The following is a 23,198-nucleotide window of genomic DNA, read 5'->3' on the forward strand; positions in this document are numbered from 1 at the left end:
AAGACCTTTTGAGGTCTTCAATAGACTGCAGAGGACCTGTTAAGGTATTCTAGAGAGAGAAGAAGACTACTTAAGGTATTCTATAGACAATAGATGACTAGTTGAAGTATTCTATAGGCCGTAGAGGAACTGTAATGGCTTCTATAAACGAAATACGACTTTTTGAGTTCTTTTATAAAAAAAAGTTCTTCTACAGACAGTAGAAGACCTATAAAGGTCTTCAATAGACCGAAGAGGACTTGTTGAGGCCTACTGAAGACAGAAGAAGACTTCTTTAGGCCTTCTATTATTATCTAGACAGAACATGCCTTTAGCCGTCTATATGCAGAAGAAAAACCCTTGTGGTCTTATGTAGACTGAAGACAGAAGTCGACGTCTTGGGGATCTCTTAAGGCCATATACTGTATAAAGAACAACGTTTGTGGCCAAATATCTCTTAATTCCAAACAATAATCTCTGATGTTTTTCTGTGAGATTTTGATTCTGTTGAATTTTTTTTTAAATATTCAAAGTTAGCAGAGAAAATTCAAAAAAGTATTTATTATTATTTTTTTGTTGAAATTATTTTTTTATTTTTAATATATGTAAATAATTAATACAAAGTATAATAGCCACAATGTCTACCAGTTTCGTTTAAACCAAATAAATATATTGATTTCAAACATTTGTCTTTGTTGTTGTTTTTTGCCTTCTTTTATTCATTCACTAATTTTGTCGTTCATTTTTCATTGACATTTTTTATTAACTGGTTGCGGGCCCCACACACTTTAATAAAATCATCACCATTGCCATTTAAATTAGTTCGTGGATGCGTTCGCACACACATACATACATATATACACACCTATCTCTTGTTTCCGCTTTAATTTTGACCACTTAACGGTCGGACGTTAGTGGAGCAGACAATTAACAAAATCAAAACAGAAAATTAGATATATTACCATATAAATGGAATAGAATAAATTAAAAATTCAAATTCGTTGCAGAGGTTATTAATGGTGTTCTCTTTGCTTTGGTTTTTGAATAGTTTTGTGGACGGACAGCAATTAAAATTGTAGCACTTTTAAAGTGGGAAAATATTATTATTTAGTTTTTGCCAGGGAAGATATAGAAATTAAAAAATAAATGAAGAATTCTTTACTTGAAAAAATTGTCTTTAAAAATCCAAGCTTGTTGGTATGGGGGTGCTTGGAAAAAATGTCTTTAAAAATCCAAGCTTGTTGGTATGGGGGTGCTTGGAAAAAATGTCTTTAAAAATCCAAGCTTGTTGGTATGGGGGTGCTTGGAAAAAATGTCTTTAAAAATCCAAGCTTGTTGGTATGGGGGTGCTTGGAAAAAATGTCTTTAAAAATCCAAGCTTGTTGGTATGGGGGTGCTTGGAAAAAATGTCTTTAAAAATCCAAGCTTGTTGGTATGGGGGTGCTTGGAAAAAATGTCTTTAAAAATCCAAGCTTGTTGGTATGGGGGTGCTTGGAAAAAATATCTTTAAAAATCCAAGCTTGTTGGTATGGGGGTGCTTGGAAAAAATGTCTTTAAAAATCCATGCTTCTTGGTAGGGGGTGCTTGGAAAAAATGTCTTTAAAAATCCACGCTTCTTGGTAGGGGGTGCTTGGAAAAAATGTCTTTAAAAATCCACGCTTCTTGGTATTGGGTGCTTGGAAAAAATGTCTTTAAAAATCCACGCTTCTTGGTATGGGGGTGCTGGAAAAAATTATCTTTAAAAATCCACGCTTCTTGGTATGGGGGTGCTGGAAAAAATTGTCTTTAAAAATCCACGCTTCTTGGTATGGGGGTGCTGGAAAAATTGTCTTTAAAAATCCACGCTTCTTGGTATGGGGGTGCTGGAAAAAATTGTCTTTAAAAATCCACGCTTCTTGGTATGGGGGTGCTGGAAAAATTGTCTTTAAAAATCCACGCTTCTTGGTATGGGGGTGCTGGACAAATTGTCTTTAGAAATGCACGCTTCTTGGTAGGGGGGTGCTTGGAAAAAATGCCTTTAAAAATCCACGCTTCTTGGTATGGAGGTGCTGGAAAAAATTGTCTTTAAAAATCCACGCTTCTTGGTATGGGGGTGCTGGAAAAAATTGTCTTTAAAAATCCACGCTTCTTGGCATGGGGGTGCTGGAAAAAATTGTCTTTAAAAATCCACGCTTATTGGTATGGGGGTGCTGGAAAAAATTGTCTTTAGAAATCCACGCTTCTTGGTAGGGGGGTGCTTGGAAAAAATGCCTTTAAAAATCCACGCTTCTTGGTATGGAGGTGCTGGAAAAAATTGTCTTTAAAAATCCACGCTTCTTGGTATGGAGGTGCTGGAAAAAATTGTCTTTAAAAATCCACGCTTCTTGGCATGGGGGTGCTGGAAAAATTTGTCTTTAAAAATCCACGCTTCTTGGTATGGGGGTGCTGGAAAAAATTGTCTTTAAAAATCCACGCTTCTTGGTATGGGGGTGCTGGAAAAAATTGTCTTTAAAAATCCACGCTTCTTGGTATGGGGGTGCTTGGAAAAAATTGTCTTTAAAAATCCACGCTTCTTGGTATGGGGGTGCTGGAAAAAATTGTCTTTAAAAATCCACGCTTCTTGGTATGGGGGTGCTGGAAAAAATTGTCTTTAAAAATCCACGCTTCTTGGTATGGGGGTGCTGGAAAAAATTGTCTTTAAAAATCCACGTTTCTTGGTATGGGGGTGCTGGAAAAAATTGTCTTTAAAAATCCACGCTTCTTGGTATGGGGGTGCTGGAAAAAATTGTCTTTAAAAATCCACGCTTCTTGGTATGGGGGTGCTGGAAAAAATTGTCTTTAAAAATCCACGCTTCTTGGTATGGGGGTGCTGGAAAAAATTGTCTTTAAAAATCCACGCTTCTTGGTATGGGGGTGCTGGAAAAAATTGTCTTTAAAAATCCACGCTTCTTGGTATGGGGGTGCTGGAAAAAATTGTCTTTAAAAATCCACGCTTCTTGGTATGGGGGTGGTGGAAAAAATTGTCTTTAAAAATCCACGCTTCTTGGTATGGGGGTGGTGGAAAAAATTGTCTTTAAAAATCCACGCTTCTTGGTATGGGGGTGGTGGAAAAAATTGTCTTTAAAAATCCACGCTTCTTGGTATGGGGGTGGTGGAAAAAATTGTCTTTAAAAATCCACGCTTCTTGGTATGGGGGTGGTGGAAAAAATTGTCTTTAAAAATCCACGCTTCTTGGTATGGGGGTGGTGGAAAAAATTGTCTTTAAAAATCCACGCTTCTTGGTATGGGGGTGGTGGAAAAAATTGTCTTTAAAAATCTACGCTTCTTGGTATGGGGGTGGTGGAAAAAATTGTCTTTAAAAATCTACGCTTCTTGGTATGGGGGTGGTGGAAAAAATTGTCTTTAAAAATCCACGCTTCTTGGTATGGGGGTGCTGGAAAAAATTGTCTTTAAAAATCCACGCTTCTTGGTATGGGGGTGCTGGAAAAAATTGTCTTTAAAAATCCACGCTTCTTGGTATGGGGGTGCTGGAAAAATTGTCTTTAAAAATCCACGCTTCTTGGTATGGGGGTGGTGGAAAAAATTGTCCTTAAAAATCCACGCTTCTTGGTATGGGGGTGCTGGAAAAAATTGTCTTTAAAAATCCAAGCTTCTTGGTATGGGGGTGCTGGAAAAAATTGTCTTTAAAAATCCACGCTTCTTGGTATGGGGGTGCTGGAAAAAATTGTCTTTAAAAATCCACGCTTCTTCGTATGGGGGTGCTGGAAAAATTGTCTTTAAAAATCCACGCTTCTTGGTATGGGGGTGCTGGAAAAATTGTCTTTAAAAATCCACGCTTCTTGGTATGGGGGTGCTGGACAAATTGTCTTTAAAAATCCACGCTTCTTGGTATGGGGGTGCTGGAAAAAATTGTCTTTAAAAATCCAAGCTTCTTGGTATGGGGGTGCTGGAAAAAATTGTCTTTAAAAATCCACGCTTCTTGGTATGGGGGTGCTGGAAAAAATTGTCTTTAAAAATCCAAGCTTCTTGGTATGGGGGTGCTGGAAAAAATTGTCTTTAAAAATCCACGCTTCTTGGTATGGGGGTGCTTGGAAAAAATTGTCTTTAAAAATCCACGCTTCTTGGTATGGGGGTGCTTGGAAAAAATGTCTTTAAAAATCCACGCTTTTTGGTATGGGGGTGCTGGAAAAAATTGTCTTTAAAAATCCACGCTTCTTGGTATTGGGGGTGCTGGAAAAAATTGTCTTTAAAAATCCACGCTTCTTGGTATGGGGGTGCTGGAAAAAATTGTCTTTAAAAATCCACGCTTCTTGGTATGGGGGTGCTGGAAAAAATTGTCTTTAAAAATCCACGCTTCTTGGTATGGGGGTGCTGGAAAAAATTGTCTTTAAAAATCCACGCTTCTTGGTATGGGGGTGCTGGAAAAAATTGTCTTTAAAAATCCACGCTTCTTGGTATGGGGGTGCTGGAAAAAATTGTCTTTAAAAATCCACGCTTCTTGGTATGGGGGTGCTGGAAAAAATTGTCTTTAAAAATCCACGCTTCTTGGTATGGGGGTGCTGGAAAAAATTGTCTTTAAAAATCCACGCTTCTTGGTATGGGGGTGCTGGAAAAAATTGTCTTTAAAAATCCACGCTTCTTGGTATGGGGGTGCTTGGAAAAAATTGTCTTTAAAAATCCACGCTTCTTGGTATGGGGGTGCTGGAAAAAATTGTCTTTAAAAATCCACGCTTCTTGGTATGGGGGTGCTGGAAAAAATTGTCTTTAAAAATCCACGCTTCTTGGTATGGGGGTGCTGGAAAAAATTGTCTTTAAAAATCCACGCTTCTTGGTATGGGGGTGCTGGAAAAAATTGTCTTTAAAAATCCACGCTTCTTGGTATGGGGGTGCTGGAAAAAATTGTCTTTAAAAATCCACGCTTCTTGGTATGGGGGTGCAGGAAAAAATTGTCTTTAAAAATCCACGCTTCTTGGTATGGGGGTGCAGGAAAAAATTGTCTTTAAAAATCCACGCTTCTTGGTATGGGGGTGCTGGAAAAAATTGTCTTTAAAAATCCACGCTTCTTGGTATGGGGGTGCTGGAAAAAATTGTCTTTAAAAATCCACGCTTCTTGGTATGGGGGTGCTGGAAAAAATTGTCTTTAAAAATCCACGCTTCTTGGTATGGGGGTGCTGGAAAAAATTGTCTTTAAAAATCCACGCTTCTTGGTATGGGGGTGGTGGAAAAAATTGTCTTTAAAAATCCACGCTTCTTGGTATGGGGGTGGTGGAAAAAATTGTCTTTAAAAATCCACGCTTCTTGGTATGGGGGTGGTGGAAAAAATTGTCTTTAAAAATCCACGCTTCTTGGTATGGGGGTGGTGGAAAAAATTGTCTTTAAAAATCCACGCTTCTTGGTATGGGGGTGGTGGAAAAAATTGTCTTTAAAAATCCACGCTTCTTGGTATGGGGGTGGTGGAAAAAATTGTCTTTAAAAATCCACGCTTCTTGGTATGGGGGTGGTGGAAAAAATTGTCTTTAAAAATCTACGCTTCTTGGTATGGGGGTGGTGGAAAAAATTGTCTTTAAAAATCTACGCTTCTTGGTATGGGGGTGGTGGAAAAAATTGTCTTTAAAAATCCACGCTTCTTGGTATGGGGGTGCTGGAAAAAATTGTCTTTAAAAATCCACGCTTCTTGGTATGGGGGTGCTGGAAAAAATTGTCTTTAAAAATCCACGCTTCTTGGTATGGGGGTGGTGGAAAAAATTGTCTTTAAAAATCCACGCTTCTTGGTATGGGGGTGGTGGAAAAAATTGTCCTTAAAAATCCACGCTTCTTGGTATGGGGGTGCTGGAAAAAATTGTCTTTAAAAATCCAAGCTTCTTGGTATGGGGGTGCTGGAAAAAATTGTCTTTAAAAATCCACGCTTCTTGGTATGGGGGTGCTGGAAAAAATTGTCTTTAAAAATCCACGCTTCTTCGTATGGGGGTGCTGGAAAAATTGTCTTTAAAAATCCACGCTTCTTGGTATGGGGGTGCTGGAAAAATTGTCTTTAAAAATCCACGCTTCTTGGTATGGGGGTGCTGGACAAATTGTCTTTAAAAATCCACGCTTCTTGGTATGGGGGTGCTGGAAAAAATTGTCTTTAAAAATCCAAGCTTCTTGGTATGGGGGTGCTGGAAAAAATTGTCTTTAAAAATCCACGCTTCTTGGTATGGGGGTGCTGGAAAAAATTGTCTTTAAAAATCCAAGCTTCTTGGTATGGGGGTGCTGGAAAAAATTGTCTTTAAAAATCCAAGCTTCTTGGTATGGGGGTGCTGGAAAAAATTGTCTTTAAAAATCCACGCTTCTTGGTATGGGGGTGCTTGGAAAAAATTGTCTTTAAAAATCCACGCTTCTTGGTATGGGGGTGCTTGGAAAAAATGTCTTTAAAAATCCACGCTTTTTGGTATGGGGGTGCTGGAAAAAATTGTCTTTAAAAATCCACGCTTCTTGGTATGGGGGTGCTGGAAAAAATTGTCTTTAAAAATCCACGCTTCTTGGTATGGGGGTGCTGGAAAAAATTGCCTTTAAAAACCCACGCTTCTTGGTATGGGGGTGCTGGAAAAAATTGTCTTTAAAAATCCACGCTTCTTGGTATGGGGGTGCTGGAAAAAATTGTCTTTAAAAATCCACGCTTCTTGGTATGGGGGTGCTGGAAAAAATTGTCTTTAAAAATCCACGCTTCTTGGTATGGGGGTGCTGGAAAAAATTGTCTTTAAAAATCCACGCTTCTTGGTATGGGGGTGCTGGAAAAAATTGTCTTTAAAAATCCACGCTTTTTGGTATGGGGGTGCTTGGAAAAAATTGTCTTTAAAAATCCACGCTTCTTGGTAGGGGGGTTCTTGAAAAAATCGTTTTTAAAACTCCACGCTTCTTGGTATGGGGGTGCTTGGAAAAAATGTCTTTAAAAATCCACGCTTTTTGGTAGGGGGTGCTTGGAAAAAATGTCTTTAAAAATCCACGCTTCTTGGTATGGGGGTGCTTGAAAAATTGTCTTTAAAAATTCACGCTTCTTGGTATGGGGGTGCTTGGAAAAAATTGTCTTTAAAAATCCACGCTTCTTGGTAGGGGGGTTCTTGAAAAAATCGTTTTTAAAACTCCACGCTTCTTGGTATGGGGGTGCTTGGAAAAAATGTCTTTAAAAATCCACGCTTTTTGGTAGGGGGTGCTTGGAAAAAATGTCTTTAAAAATCCACGCTTCTTGGTATGGGGGTGCTGGAAAAAATTGTCTTTAAAAATCCACGCTTCTTGGTATGGGGGTGCTGGAAAAAATTGTCTTTAAAAATCCACGCTTCTTGGTATGGGGTGCTGGAAAAAATTGTCTTTAAAAATCCACGCTTCTTGGTATGGGGGTGCTGGAAAAAATAAAAATACACGCTTCTTGGTAGGGGGGTTCTTGAAAAAATTGTTTTTAAAACTCCACGCTTCTTGGTATGGGGGTGCTTGGAAAAAATGTCTTTAAAAATCCACGCTTCTTGGTGTGGGGGTGCTGAAAAAAATTGTCTTTAAAAATCCACGCTTCTTGGTATGGGGGTGCTGGAAAAAATTGTCTTTAAAAATCCACGCTTCTTGGTATGGGGGTGCTGGAAAAAATTGTCTTTAAAAATCCACGCTTCTTGGTATGGGGGTGCTGGAAAAAATTGTCTTTAAAAATCCACGCTTCTTGGTATGGGGGTGCTGGAAAAAATTGTCTTTAAAAATCCACGCTTCTTGGTATGGGGGTGCTGGAAAAAATTGTCTTTAAAAATCCACGCTTTTTGGTATGGGGGTGCTTGGAAAAAATTGTCTTTAAAAATCCACGCTTCTTGGTAGGGGGGTTCTTGAAAAAATCGTTTTTAAAACTCCACGCTTCTTGGTATGGGGGTGCTTGGAAAAAATGTCTTTAAAAATCCACGCTTTTTGGTAGGGGGTGCTTGGAAAAAATGTCTTTAAAAATCCACGCTTCTTGGTATGGGGGTGCTTGAAAAATTGTCTTTAAAAATTCACGCTTCTTGGTATGGGGGTGCTTGGAAAAAATTGTCTTTAAAAATCCACGCTTCTTGGTAGGGGGGTTCTTGAAAAAATCGTTTTTAAAACTCCACGCTTCTTGGTATGGGGGTGCTTGGAAAAAATGTCTTTAAAAATCCACGCTTTTTGGTAGGGGGTGCTTGGAAAAAATGTCTTTAAAAATCCACGCTTCTTGGTATGGGGGTGCTGGAAAAAATTGTCTTTAAAAATCCACGCTTCTTGGTATGGGGGTGCTGGAAAAAATTGTCTTTAAAAATCCACGCTTCTTGGTATGGGGGTGCTGGAAAAAATTGTCTTTAAAAATCCACGCTTCTTGGTATGGGGTGCTGGAAAAAATTGTCTTTAAAAATCCATGCTTCTTGGTATGGGGGTGCTGGAAAAAATTGTCTTTAAAAATCCACGCTTCTTGGTATGGGGGTGCTGGAAAAAATTGTCTTTAAAAATCCACGCTTCTTGGTATGGGGGTGCTGGAAAAAATTGTCTTTAAAAATCCACGCTTCTTGGTATGGGGGTGCTGGAAAAAATGTCTTTAAAAATCCACGCTTCTTGGTATGGGGGTGCTGGAAAAAAATGTCTTTAAAAATCCACGCTTCTTGGTATGAGGGTGCTGGAAAAAATTGTCTTTAAAAATCCACGCTTCTTGGTATGGGGGTGCTGGAAAAAATTGTCTTTAAAAATCCACGCTTCTTGGTATGGGGGTGCTGGAAAAAATTGTCTTTAAAAATCCACGCTTCTTGGTATGGGGGTGCTGGAAAAAATTGTCTTTAAAAATCCACGCTTCTTGGTATGGGGGTGCTGGAAAAAATTGTCTTTAAAAATCCACGCTTCTTGGTATGGGGGTGCTGGAAAAAATTGTCTTTAAAAATCCACGCTTCTTGGTATGGGGGTGCTGGAAAAAATTGTCTTTAAAAATCCACGCTTCTTGGTATGGGGGTGCTTGAAAAATTGTCTTTAAAAATTCACGCTTCTTGGTGTGGGGGTGCTTGGAAAAAATTGTCTTTAAAAATACACGCTTCTTGGTAGGGGGGTTCTTGAAAAAATTGTTTTTAAAACTCCACGCTTCTTGGTATGGGGGTGCTTGGAAAAAATGTCTTTAAAAATCCACGCTTCTTGGTGTGGGGGTGCTGGAAAAAATTGTCTTTAAAAATCCACGCTTCTTGGTATGGGGGTGCTGGAAAAAATTGTCTTTAAAAATCCACGCTTCTTGGTATGGGGGTGCTGGAAAAAATTGTATTTAAAAATCCACGCTTCTTGGTATGGGGGTTCTTGAAAAAATCGTTTTTAAAACTCCACGCTTCTTGGTATGGGGGTGCTTGAAAAAAATGTCTTTAAAAATCCACGCTTCTTGGTATGGGGGTGCTTGAAAAAAATGTCTTTAAAAATCCACGCTTTTTGGTAGGGGGTGCTTGGAAAAAATGTCTTTAAAAATCCACGCTTCTTGGTATGGGGGTGCTGGAAAAAATTGTCTTTAAAAATCCACGCTTCTTGGTATGGGGGTGCTGGAAAAAATTGTCTTTAAAAATCCACCCTTCTTGGTATGGGGGTGCTGGAAAAAATTGTCTTTAAAAATCCACGCTTCTTGGTATGGGGGTGCTGGAAAAAATTGTCTTTAAAAATCCACGCTTCTTGGTATGGGGGTGCTGGAAAAAATTGTCTTTAAAAATCCACCCTTCTTGGTATGGGGGTGCTGGAAAAAATTGTCTTTAAAAATCCACCCTTCTTGGTATGGGGGTGCTGGAAAAAATTGTCTTTAAAAATCCACGCTTCTTGGTATGGGGGTGCTGGAAAAAATTGTCTTTAAAAATCCACGTTTCTTGGTATGGGGGTGCTGGAAAAAATTGTCTTTAAAAATCCACGCTTCTTGGTATGGGGGTGCTGGAAAAAATTGTCTTTAAAAATCCACGCTTCTTGGTATGGGGGTGCTGGAAAAAATTGTCTTTAAAAATCCACGTTTCTTGGTATGGGGGTGCTGGAAAAAATTGTCTTTAAAAATCCACGCTTCTTGGTATGGGGGTGCTGGAAAAAATTGTCTTTAAAAATCCACGCTTCTTGGTATGGGGGTGCTGGAAAAATTTGTCTTTAAAAATCCACGCTTCTTGGTATGGGGGTGCTGGAAAAAATTGTCTTTAAAAATCCACGCTTCTTGGTATGGGGGTGCTGGAAAAAATTGTCTTTAAAAATCCACGCTTCTTGGTATGGGGGTGCTGGAAAAAATTGTCTTTAAAAATCCACGCTTCTTGGTATGGGGGTGCTGGAAAAAATTGTCTTTAAAAATCCACGCTTCTTGGTATGGGGGTGCTGGAAAAAATTGTCTTTAAAAATCCACGCTTCTTGGTATGGGGGTGCTGGAAAAAATTGTCTTTAAAAATCCACGCTTCTTGGTATGGGGGTGCTGGAAAAAATTGTCTTTAAAAATCCACGCTTCTTGGTATGGGGGTGCTGGAAAAAATTGTCTTTAAAAATCCACGCTTCTTGGTATGGGGGTGCTGGAAAAAATTGTCTTTAAAAATCCACGCTTCTTGGTATGGGGGTGCTGGAAAAAATTGTCTTTAAAAATCCACGCTTCTTGGTATGGGGGTGCTGGAAAAAATTGTCTTTAAAAATCCACGCTTCTTGGTATGGGGGTGCTGGAAAAAATTGTCTTTAAAAATCCACGCTTCTTGGTATGGGGGTGCTGGAAAAAATTGTCTTTAAAAATCCACGCTTCTTGGTATGGGGGTGCTGGAAAAAATTGTCTTTAAAAATCCACGCTTCTTGGTATGGGGGTGCTGGAAAAAATTGTCTTTAAAAATCCACGCTTCTTGGTATGGGGGTGCTGGAAAAAATTGTCTTTAAAAATCCACGCTTCTTGGTATGGGGGTGCTGGAAAAAATTGTCTTTAAAAATCCACGCTTCTTGGTATGGGGGTGCTGGAAAAAATTGTCTTTAAAAATCCACGCTTCTTGGTATGGGGGTGCTGGAAAAAATTGTCTTTAAAAATCCACGCTTCTTGGTATGGGGGTGCTGGAAAAAATTGTCTTTAAAAATCCACGCTTCTTGGTATGGGGGTGCTGGAAAAAATTGTCTTTAAAAATCCACGCTTCTTGGTATGGGGGTGCTGGAAAAAATTGTCTTTAAAAATCCACGCTTCTTGGTATGGGGGTGCTGGAAAAAATTGTCTTTAAAAATCCACGCTTCTTGGTATGGGGGTGCTGGAAAAAATTGTCTTTAAAAATCCACGCTTCTTGGTATGGGGGTGCTGGAAAAAATTGTCTTTAAAATCCACGCTTCTTGGTATGGGGGTGCTGGAAAAAATTGTCTTTAAAAATCCACGCTTCTTGGTATGGGGGTGCTGGAAAAAATTGTCTTTAAAAATCCACGCTTCTTGGTATGGGGGTGCTGGAAAAAATTGTCTTTAAAAATCCACGCTTCTTGGTATGGGGGTGCTGGAAAAAATTGTCTTTAAAAATCCACGCTTCTTGGTATGGGGGTGCTGGAAAAAATTGTCTTTAAAAATCCACGCTTCTTGGTATGGGGGTGCTGGAAAAAATTGTCTTTAAAAATCCACGCTTCTTGGTATGGGGGTGCTGGAAAAAATTGTCTTTAAAAATCCACGCTTCTTGGTATGGGGGTGCTGGAAAAAATTGTCTTTAAAAATTCACGCTTCTTGGTATGGGGGTGCTGGAAAAAATTGTCTTTAAAAATCCACGCTTCTTGGTATGGGGGTGCTGGAAAAAATTGTCTTTAAAAATCCACGCTTCTTGGTATGGGGGTGCTGGAAAAAATTGTCTTTAAAAATCCACGCTTCTTGGTATGGGGGTGCTGGAAAAAATTGTCTTTAAAAATCCACGCTTCTTGGTATGTGGGTGCTGGAAAAAATTGTCTTTAAAAATCCACGCTTCTTGGTATGGGGGTGCTGGAAAAAATTGTCTTTAAAAATCCACGCTTCTTGGTATGGGGGTGCTGGAAAAAATTGTCTTTAAAAATCCACGCTTCTTGGTATGGGGGTGCTGGAAAAAATTGTCTTTAAAAATCCACGCTTCTTGGTATGGGGGTGCTGGAAAAAATTGTCTTTTAAAATCCACGCTTCTTGGTATGGGGGTGCTGGAAAAAATTGTCTTTAAAAATCCACGCTTCTTGGTATGGGGGTGCTGGAAAAAATTGTCTTTAAAAATCCACGCTTTTTGGTATGGGGGTGCTTGAAAAATTGTCTTTAAAAATTCACGCTTCTTGGTATGGGGGTGCTTGGAAAAAACTTCTTTAAAAATCCACGCTTTTTGGTAGGGGGTGCTTGGAAAAAATGTCTTTAAAACTCCACGCTTCTTGGTATGGGGGTGCTGGAAAAATTGTCTTTAAAAATCCACGCTTCTTGGTATGGGGGTGCTGGAAAAAATTGTCTTTAAAAATCCACGCTTCTTGGTATGGGGGTGCTGGAAAAAATTGTCTTTAAAAATCCACGCTTCTTAGTATGGGGGTGCTGGAAAAAATTGTCTTTAAAAATCCACGCTTCTTGGTATGGGGGTGCTGGAAAAAAAATGTCTTTAAAAATCCACGCTTCTTAGTATGGGGGTGCTGGAAAAAATTGTCTTTAAAAATCCACGCTTCTTGGTATGGGGGTGCTTGGAAAAAATGTCTTTAAAAATCCACGCTTCTTGGTAGGGGGGTGCTTGGAAAAAATGTCTTTAAAAATCCACGCTTCTTGGTATGGGGGTGCTGGAAATAATTGTCTTTAAAAATCCACGCTTCTTGGTATGGGGTTGCTGGAAAAAATTGTCTTTAAAAATCTACGCTTCTTGGTAGGGGTGTGCTTGGAAAAAATGTCTTTAAAAATCCACGCTTCTTGGTATGGGGGTGCTTGGAAAAAATGTCTTTAAAAATCCACGCTTCTTGGCAGGGGGGTGCTTGGAAAAAATGTCTTTAAAAATCCACGCTTCTTGGTATTGGGTGCTTGGAAAAAATGTCTTTAAAAATCCACGCTTCTTGGTATGGGGGTGCTTGGAAAAAATGTCTTTAAAAATCCACGCTTCTTGGTATGGGGGTGCTTGGAAAAAATGTCTTTAAAAATCCACGCTTCTTGGTATGGGGGTGCTGGAAAAAATTGTCTTTAAAAATCCACGCTTCTTGGTATGGGGGTGCTGGAAAAAATTGTCTTTAAAAATCCACGCTTCTTGGTATGGGGGTGCTGGAAAAAATTGTCTTTAAAAATCCACGCTTCTTAGTATGGGGGTGCTGGAAAAAATTGTCTTTAAAAATCCACGCTTCTTGGTATGGGGGTGCTAGAAAAAAAATGTCTTTAAAAATCCACGCTTCTTAGTATGGGGGTGCTGGAAAAAATTGTCTTTAAAAATCCACGCTTCTTGGTATGGGGGTGCTTGGAAAAAATGTCTTTAAAAATCCACGCTTCTTGGTATGGGGGTGCTTGGAAAAAATGTCTTTAAAAATCCACGCTTCTTGGTATGGGGGTGCTGGAAATAATTGTCTTTAAAAATCCACGCTTCTTGGTATGGGGGTGCTGGAAAAAATTGTCTTTAAAAATCTACGCTTCTTGGTAGGGGGGTGCTTGGAAAAAATGTCTTTAAAAATCCACGCTTCTTGGTATGGGGGTGCTTGGAAAAAATGTCTTTAAAAATCCACGCTTCTTGGCAGGGGGGTGCTTGGAAAAAATGTCTTTAAAAATCCACGCTTCTTTGTATAGGGGTGCTTGAAAAATTGTCTTTAAAAATCCACGCTTCTTGGTATGGGGGTGCTTGAAAAAATTGTCTTTAAAAATCCAAGCTTACTGGTATGAGGGTGCTTGGAAAAAATACATTCTTTTTTGTTCATATCTCTTAACTCTGTGATGATTTTATCAGTCCGTCTCCTTTGTTCCATACCTCGATGACCTATGGCCATTGTTCTAAACACTTATTGAATACTCATTTTATAACAAATAAACCGTGAGAAATGTATAACAGGTTTCGAAAGAACAATAGAAATATAAACACTAGCATAGTTGCTTGAAACTAAGACAATAAATGTCATAATCTGCCATACAAAATAACCATACATACATATCTCATATTTGTTTTAAAAAAGAAGCCAATCACTATCACCAGATCATATAAAATCGAAATGATATCCAAAAACTGACAACAGTCATTAGTTGAACAACAAATAATAATCATCGGAATCAAATAACAAAATGTTCAAATTCGTAAGTTTTAATACAAAACTAATAGTTGAGAAGACAAACACTAAAATTCCAAAAAATAAAAATTATAGGTCCTCATTTGCACTCTGGTAGCCGTGGCTGTTGCTAGATCACCACCGTCCAAGTTTGCCAGCACCGATGATGCCCATGCTGAAGTGATTTATTTCACCTCGGATGTCAATGAAAATGGTTTCCAATATGCTTATGACACCACCAATAATATTCATGCTATTGCCTCAGGTAATGAAAATGGTGATCATCAAGGTGGTTTCTCTTGGATCTCACCTGAAGGTAAAGACATTGCCATCCAATATGTTGCCGATGAAAATGGTTATCAACCAAGAGGTGATGTATTGCCAACACCACCACCAATTCCTGCAGCAATTTTGAGAGCTTTGGAATATATTCGCACCCATCCACCAAAAGAGGAATCCCAAACGAAACCGGTTATCTATTATGGTACCAAGAATTCCGGTAGACGTTTCTAAGGAGGGAAGAATATTAAGTATTAAGTATTAAGATTTGTAATTTGTTTTAAAAAATGAAAATAAAAATGAAATTTTAAAAATTAAGAAAAATTATTTCTATAATTTTACAGGGACATTTCAAGGTCTCCACAACAGAGATAAGAGAAGTCTCACTTGTCCCTTTTGGGATGTGTGTGGATCAATTAAAGTCTTCTATGTACAGAAAGGCCTGTTATTGACAGAAGACCTTTAAAATCTACTGCAAGAAGTCTGCTCAAAAAATAACCCTTATAACCTGATTAAAAATAACAGTATTTATTTATTTATCAATATCTATATTGTCTCCTCCTAAGATATAATACACTTATACTAGAGTTTTTTTCCAATCCTCGAAACACTTCTGAATCGCGTTTTTAGTATACTTAGCTCCTGTATCACGGTGCTCTTGAAGCAACTTTAAATGGAAGGTGCTCACACCTGAGAAGTTTTTTTCATAGATGAGAAAAATCGAAAAAAAATCGCCGGAGCGCATTTTAAATAAATCGCGTGTTTCACGATTTTGCATGGAAACCGCAAGGTCTACCGTAGTGGAACTAAAGCACATGTTGTAGCTATGAAAATTCTCTACAATATTGACTTTTATGATAATTTCATAGGTTTTTCCGATATTGAGATATAGAAGTTCAAATTGGGACAATGTATTGACTGTATCGCTACCTTAAAAAACAAGTTCATACATGGTGCGTCTTAACTAACTTTAATTGAAAACCGCTTACACCTGGGAAGTATTTGCGGATTTTGAAACAGCAATGTTCATAGGTGAGAAAAAACTAAAAACAAGAAAAAATCGCTGGAGAGATTTTTAAATAAATCGCGGTCAAAATTCACATTTTTAGGCTTATTTTAGGTTTTCACGATTTTGCTTGGAAACCGCAAGTCCTATCGAAATGGAGCTAAAAAAAAATATTGTAGCTGTGAAAATTCTCTCTCTAGTGACCGTTATGATTTGTTCATAGGTTTTACCATTTTTGAGATATATGGATGTTCAAGTCACATTTTTAGCTTTTTTGTTAGGGTTTCACGATTTCCTTGAAAACGGTAAATCTTATCGAAATGGGACTAGAGAGAATCTTTTAGCTTTGAAAAATCTCTACAAGAGTGGCTTTCGTAATTTTTTCCTATGTTGTACCGTTTTCGAAATATATTAGTTTAAGTTGGGAAATTACAGTCATGACATTGTTTTATAAGGAGGCGATACAGTCAATGCAGTGTCCCAATTTGAACTTCTATATCTCAATAACGGTAAAACCTATGAAATTATCATAAAGGTCAATCACGTAGAGAATTTTCATAGCTACAACAAAACCCCTAAAAATTACAACTTGAATAGTGATTTATTTAAAAAGCGCTCCGGCGATTTTTTTGTTTTTTTTTTTATTTTTCTCATCTATGAACATTGTAGTTGCAGAATCCGCAAAAACTTCCCAGGTGTAAGTACCTTCCATTTAAAGTTGCTTCAAGAGCACCGTGGTATGGATATTTCTTTTATCTAGTCAATCGCAGCAAACCGATTTCCTTTCATTGGGGTCTTTAGTTTTGGAAACAGGAAAAAGTCATCTTCCGTTTACAGAAGACCTCAAGAGGTATTCTAATGTTTGTCAATGCCTTTAAATGCTCACGAAAAGTCTTATTCTGTCTATTGGCCACAAAAGGCATTCTACTGTCTGCATAAGACCTAAAAATGCTTTCCATTTATGAAGAAGACAAAAGGTCTCCTAGTGTCTATAGAAGTCATAGGAGTTCCATTCTGCCCAATGAAGGCCTAAGGAGGTCCTCTTCTGTGTGCAGAAAACCTCAGGAAGTCTTCTTCTGTCTATAAAAGCCCACGAAAGGCTTTATTCTGCCTACAGAAGACCACAAAAGGTCTTCTACCTAAATTCGTTCTCTTCTGCCTTGTACATACCTAAGGATGTCCTCTTCTGTTTACAAAATGTCCACAAGTGGTCTTCTTCTGTTTGTAAAAGACCACAAAAGGTCTTATTCTGTCTATACAAGACCTAAAGAGATCTTCTTCTGTCTATAGAACCTAAGGAGCCACAGTTCTGTGTGCAGAAGACTTCAAGGGGTATTCGTATGTCTGCAGATGCCCACAACAGGTCTTCTTCTGTCTGTAAAAGCAGACGAAAGGTCTTATTCTGTCTATAGAGGACCTAAAGAGGTCTTCTTCTAGCTACTGAAGACCTAAGGTGGTTCTCTTCTGTTTACAGAAGACCTCAAGAGGTATTCTTAGGTCTGTGGATATCGACAAGAGGTCTTCTTGTGTCTGTAAAAGCCCACAAATGTCTTTTCTGTCTATAGAACACCTAAAGAAGTCATATTCTGTCTACTGAAAACGTAAGGAGGTCCCTTTCTGTTTACAGGAGTCCTCAATAGGTATTCTTATGTCTGCAGATGCCAACGAGGAGTCTTCTTCTGTCTGTAAAAGCCCACAAGAGATCTTATTCTATCTATAGACCTCAAAAAGCCTTCTACTGTCAATAGAATTTCTACGAAGGTCTTTTTCGGTCTATAGAAGGCATCAAGAGGTTTTTACTGTCTATAGAAGACCTCACAAGGTCTTCTTCTGTCTGTAGAAGACCTAAAGTGTATTAGCGAGGTCCAGTATTGTTTACATAAGACCTGAAGAGGTATTCTTATGTCTGTAGATGCCTACATAGGTCTTCTTCTGATTGTATAAGCAACCAAAGTATAAGCAACCAAAGGCCTCAAAATGCCTTCTACTGTTTATAGAAGAACTTCAGAGGCTTTCTTCTGTCTACAGAAGGCCTAAGGCGTTCTTCCTCTGTCTATAGGAGACCTCGCAAGATCTTATACTGACTATAGAAGACTTAAAGTGGTTCTCTCCTGTCTATTGAAGACCTAAGGATGTCCTCTTCTGTTTGTAGAAAACCTCAAGAGGTATCCGTATGTGTGTAGTTCTTCTTCTATATGTTAAAGCCACCAAAAGGTCTTATTCCGTCTATAAAAGGCCTCAAACGGCCTTCTAGTATTTTTAGAAGACCTAAAGAAGTTTTCTTCTGTCTACAGAAGGCCAAAAGATTTATTCTACTGTCTATAAAAGACCTAGTGAGGATTTCTTCTGTCTATTAAAGACCTAAAGGTCTTCTACTGTCTATAGAAGAACTAAATTGGTCCTCTTCTGTCTATTGTATACCTAAGGATGTCGTCTTCTGTTTACAAAAGACCTCACGAGGTATTCTTATGCCTGTTAATGCCCACGAGAGGTTTTTTTCTGTGTGTAAAAGCCCACAATAGGTTTTATTCTGTCTGTAGACCTCAAAAGGCAATCTACTGTCTTCCGAAGATCTGTCTATAGCAGATCTAAGGAGGTCCACGTTTGTTTACCGAAGACTTCAACATGTATTCTTATGTCTGTTGATGTCCACAAGAGATCTTCTTCTACTTGTAAAGCCCACAAAAAGGTTTCGGTTGGTTCATAGAAGACATAAAGAGGTTTCAACTGCCTGTAGAATACCGAAAGTGGTTCTATTCTGTCTATTGAAGACCTAGGGAGGTCCTATTCTGTTCACAGAAGACATCAAGAGGTCTTCTTTTGTCTGCTGTTATAGCCAGCAAGAGGTCTTCTTCCGTCTATAGAAGACTTTAAAAAGTTCCTACAGTCTAAGAAGAACAAGACCTCTTAATGTGTTATATAGACAAAGATCTGTTATAAGGTCTTCTATGAAGAGAAAAACTTTTCGGACCTTCTATGGACAGAAGACCTTTCAGGGTCTATGAGCACAACACTTCTTATGGTCTTCTATGGACAGAAGAACTTTTAGACCTATTAGAGTCTTCTATGGAGAAAACCTGATAAAGTCTTCTATAAAAACAAGACCTCTTAACGGTCTTCTATGGACAGAAGACCTTTAACGGTCTTCTATGGACAGAATTGGCTTTTAAGGTCTTCTATGGACAGATGACTTCTTAAGGTTGTTCAATGGACAGAATAACTCTTTAAAGTTTATATGAACAGAAGACGTCATAAGATCAGGTTTTCTATAGACAGAATGTTTTAAGGGTTTTCTATAAACAGACGACATCTTAAGGTCGTATGGTGTTCTATGAACAGAAGACGTCATAAGATCAGGTTTTCTATAGACAGAAAAACCTCTTAAGATCCTCTATGTGCAGAAGATTTCTAAAGGTTTTCTATAGGTTGTCTATGAACTGAAGACATTTTATGGTCTTCTATGGACAGGAGATCTCTGAAGGCCTTCTATGGACAGAAGATCCCTGAAGGTCTTCTATGGACAGAAGATCCCTGAAGGTCTTCTATGGACAGAAGACCGCTTAAGGCCTTCTATTGACAGAAGAACACTTAAAGTCTTATATGAACAGAAGACTTCTTAAAGTATCTACGTGTATGCACAGAAGTCCTCTTAAGGTCTTAAGATAAGACTTTTTAAAGGTTTCTTTGGACATAATACCGTTTTAGAAATTTTGAAGTCACTTATGGACAGATGACTTCTTAAAGACTTCCATGACGAAAAGATCCCTTTAAACAGAATACCATTTAAATCTAGGTCAATTCGAGCTTACAAACGTTTGGTTACATCGCATTTTCTATACCGGAAGATCACGTTGACTGTTGTATTCAGATGTACAATTATTTTAATACGAATAAATGAGAATAATAAGCGTTTCTTGCCGTCAAAGCAGTGTCGGAGAACTCACGAGGCTCTTTTGAACTTTAAATATGCGGGCAATTTATACAATTTTTTAAAAAACTGGATTTATTTTTTAATTTTTATTCCCTTCGTGAAGTTTGAAATGATCCTCGCCTCTGACAACCACAGGCTTACCACCTCTTCCCTGTAAAAAATTTATTTCATGAAAACTGTTTTTACAACAAATAAACCGTGAGAAATGTATAACAGGTTTCGACAGAACAATAGAAAAATGAACGCTAGCATAGTTGTTTGAAACTAAGACAATAAATGTCATAATCTGCCATACAAAATAACCATACATACATATCTCATATTTGTTTTAAAAAAGAAGCCAATCACTATCACCAGATCATATAAAATCGAAATGATATCCAAAAACTGACAACAGTCATTAGTTGAACAACAAATAATAATCATCGGAATCAAATAACAAAATGTTCAAATTCGTAAGTTTTAATACAAAACTAATAGTTGAGAAGACAAACACTAAAATTCCAAAAAATAAAAATTATAGGTCCTCATTTGCACTCTGGTAGCCGTGGCTGTTGCTAGATCACCACCGTCCAAATTTGCCAGCACCGATGATGCCCATGCTGAAGTCATACATTTCACCTCGGATGTCAATGAAAATGGTTTCCAATATGCTTTTGATACCACCAATGCCATTCATGCTGCTGCCTCCGGTAGCGTTTATGGTGAACATAATGGTGATTTCTCTTGGATCTCACCTGAAGGTAAACAAATTGCCATCCAATATGTTGCCGATGAAAATGGTTATCAACCAAGAGGTGATGTATTGCCAACACCACCACCAATTCCTGCTGCCATTTTGAGAGCTTTGGAATATATTCGCACTCATCCACCAAAAGAGGAATCCCAGACGAAATCGGTTATCTATTATGGTACCAAGAATTCCGGTAGACGTTTCTAAGGAGGGAAGAATATTAAGTATTATTAAATAAGATTTGTAATTTGTTTTAAAAAATGAAAATAAAAATGAAATTTTAAAAATTAAGAAAAATTATTTCTATAATTTTACAGGGACATTTCAAGGTCTCCACAACAGAGATAAGAGAAGTCTCACTTGTCCTTTTTGGGATGTGTGTGGATCAATTAAAGTCTTCTATGTACAGAAAGACCTGTTATTGACAGAAGACCTTTAAAATCTTATACTAGAGTTTTTTCCAATCCTCGAAACACTTCTGAATCGCGTTTTTAGTATACTTAGCTCTTGTATCACGGTGCTCTTGAAGCAACTTTAAATGGAAGGTGCTTACACCTGAGAAGTTTTTGCGGATTATGAAACTACAATTTTCATAGATGAGAAAAATCAAAAAAAAAAAAATCGCCGGAGCTCTTTTTAAATAAATAGCGATTCAAGTTGGGGCTTTTTAGGTTTTCACGATTTTGCTTGGAAACCGCAAGGCCTACCAAAATGGGACTAAAGAAAATGTTGTAGCTATGAAAATTCTCTACAACATTGACCTTTATGATAATTTCATAGGTTTTTCCGATATTGAGATATAGAAGTTGAAATTGGGACAATGTATTGACTGTATCGCTACCTTAAAAAACAAGTTCATACATGGTGCGTCTTAACTAACTTTAAGTGAAAACCGCTTACACCTGGGAAGATTTTGCGGATTTTGAAACAGCAATGTTCATAGGTGAGAAAAAATAAAAAAAAAACAAAAAAATCGCCAGAGCGCTTTTTAAATAAATCACTATTCAAGTTGTCATTTTTAACCTTTCATTGGTGTCTTTAGTTTTGGAAACAGGAAAAAGTCATCTTCCGTTTACAGAAGACCTCAAGAGGTATTCTAATGTTTGTCAATGCCTTTAAATGCTCACGAAAAGTCTTATTCTGTCTATTGGCCACAAAAGGCATTCTACTGTCTGCATAAGACCTAAAAATGCTTTCCATTTATGAAGAGGACAAAAGGTCTCCTAGTGTCTATAGAAGTCATAAAGGAGTTCCATTCGGTCCAATGAAGACCTAAGGAGGTCCTCTTCTGTGTGCAGAAGACCTCAGGAAGTCTTCTTCTGTCTATAAAAGCCCACGAAAGGTTTTATTCTGCCTATAGAAGACCACAAAAGGTCTTCTACCTAAATTCGTCCTCTTCTGCCTTGTACATACCTAAGGATGTCCTCTTCTGTTTACAAGATGTCCACAAGTGGTCTTCTTCTGTTTGTAAAAGACCACAAAAGGTCTTATTCTGTCTATACAAGACCTAAAGAGATCTTCTTCTGTCTATAGAACCTAAGGAGCCACAGTTCTGTGTGCAGAAGACTTCGAGGGGTACTCGTATGTCTGCAGATGCCCACAACAGGTCTTCTTCTGTCTGTAAAAGCAGACGAAAGGTCTTATTCTGTCTATAGAGGACCTAAAGAGGTCTTCTTCTAGCTACTGAAGACCTACGATGGTTCTCTTCTGTTTACAGAAGACCTCAAGAGGTATTCTTAGGTCTGTGGATATCGACAAGAGGTCTTCTTGTGTCTGTAAAAGCCCACAAATGTCTTTTCTGTCTATAGAACACCTAAAGAAGTCATATTCTGTCAACTGAAAACCTAAGGAGGTCCCTTTCTGTTTACAGGAGTTCTCAATAGGTATTCTTATGTCTGCAGATGCCCACGAGGAGTCTTCTCCTGTCTGTAAAAGCCCACAAGAGATCTTATTCTATCTATAGACCTCAAAAAGCCTTCTACTGTCAATAGAATTTCTACGAAGGTCTTTTTCGGTCTATAGAAGGCATCAAGAGGTTTTTACTGTCTATAGAAGACCTCACAAGGTCTTCTTCTGTCTGTAGAAGACCTAAATTGTATTGGCGAGGTCCAGTATTGTTTACACAAGACCTCAAGAGGTATTCTTATGTCTGTAGATGCCTACATAGGTCTTCTTCTGATTGTATAAGCAACCAAAAGACTTATTCTGTCTATACAAGGCCTCAAAATGCCTTCAACTGTTTATAGAAGAACTTCAGAGGCTTTCTTCTGTCTACAGAAGGCCTAAGGCGTTCTTCCTCTGTCTATATGAGACCTCGCAAGATCTTATACTGACTATAGAAGACCTAAGGAGGTCCTCTTCTGTTTGTAGAAAACCTCAAGAGGTATCCGTATGTGTGTAGATGCCCACAAGAGTTCTTCTTCTGTATGTTAAAGCCACCAAAAGGTCTTATTCCGTCTATAAAAGGCCTCAAAAGGCCTTCTAGTATTTTTAGAAGACCTGAAGAAGTTTTCTTCTGTCTACAGAAGGCCAAAAGATTTATTCTACTGTCTATAGAAGACCTAGTGAGGGTTTCTTCTGTCTATTAAAGACCTAGAGGTCGTCTACTGTCTATAGAAGAACTAAATTGGTCTTCTTCTGTCTATTATATACCTAAGGATGTCGTCTTCTGTTTACAAAAGACCTCACGAGGTATTCTTATGCCTGTTAATGCCCACGAGAGGTCTTTTTCTGTGTGTAAAAGCCCACAATAGGTTTTATTCTGTCTGTAGACCTCAAAAGGCCATCTACTGTCTACCGAAGATCTGTCTATAGCAGATCTAAGAAGGTCCTCGTTTGTTTACCGAAGACTTCAAGATGTATTCTTATGTCTGGTGATGTCCACAAGAGGTCTTCTTCTACTTGTAAAACCCACAAAAATGTTTCGGTTTGTTCATAGAAGACATAAAGAGGTTTCAACTGCCTGTAGAATACCGAAAGTGGTTCTATTCTGTCTATTGAAGACCTAGGGAGGTCCTATTCTGTTTACAGAAGACATCAAGAGGTCTTCTTTTGTCTGTTATAGCCAGCAAGAGGTCTTCTTCCGTCTATAGAAGACTTTAAAAGGTTCCTACAGTCTA

At 38.3% G+C, this 23,198-nt stretch overlaps 2 protein-coding genes across 2 annotated transcripts; both read left to right on the forward strand.

Annotated features, from left to right (window-relative positions):
- Window positions 1–14,146: 14,146 nt before the first annotated feature.
- On the forward strand, window positions 14,147–14,643 carry LOC141386896 (larval cuticle protein 2-like). Its single transcript, XM_073955798.1, has 2 exons — window positions 14,147–14,158; window positions 14,227–14,643. The coding sequence occupies exons 1-2, from the start codon at window positions 14,147–14,149 to the stop codon at window positions 14,641–14,643; spliced, it is 429 nt and encodes a 142-aa protein (XP_073811899.1).
- A 5,056-nt stretch (window positions 14,644–19,699) lies between these two features.
- On the forward strand, window positions 19,700–20,286 carry LOC141386897 (larval cuticle protein 4-like). Its single transcript, XM_073955799.1, has 2 exons — window positions 19,700–19,801; window positions 19,870–20,286. The coding sequence occupies exons 1-2, from the start codon at window positions 19,790–19,792 to the stop codon at window positions 20,284–20,286; spliced, it is 429 nt and encodes a 142-aa protein (XP_073811900.1). The 5' UTR covers window positions 19,700–19,789.
- The last annotated feature ends 2,912 nt before the right edge of the window (window positions 20,287–23,198 follow it).

Source organism: Musca autumnalis, unplaced genomic scaffold, assembly GCF_047663935.1.
Source record: "Musca autumnalis isolate F117 unplaced genomic scaffold, ASM4766393v1 scaffold_5, whole genome shotgun sequence".
NCBI classification, from domain to species: domain Eukaryota; kingdom Metazoa; phylum Arthropoda; class Insecta; order Diptera; family Muscidae; genus Musca; species Musca autumnalis.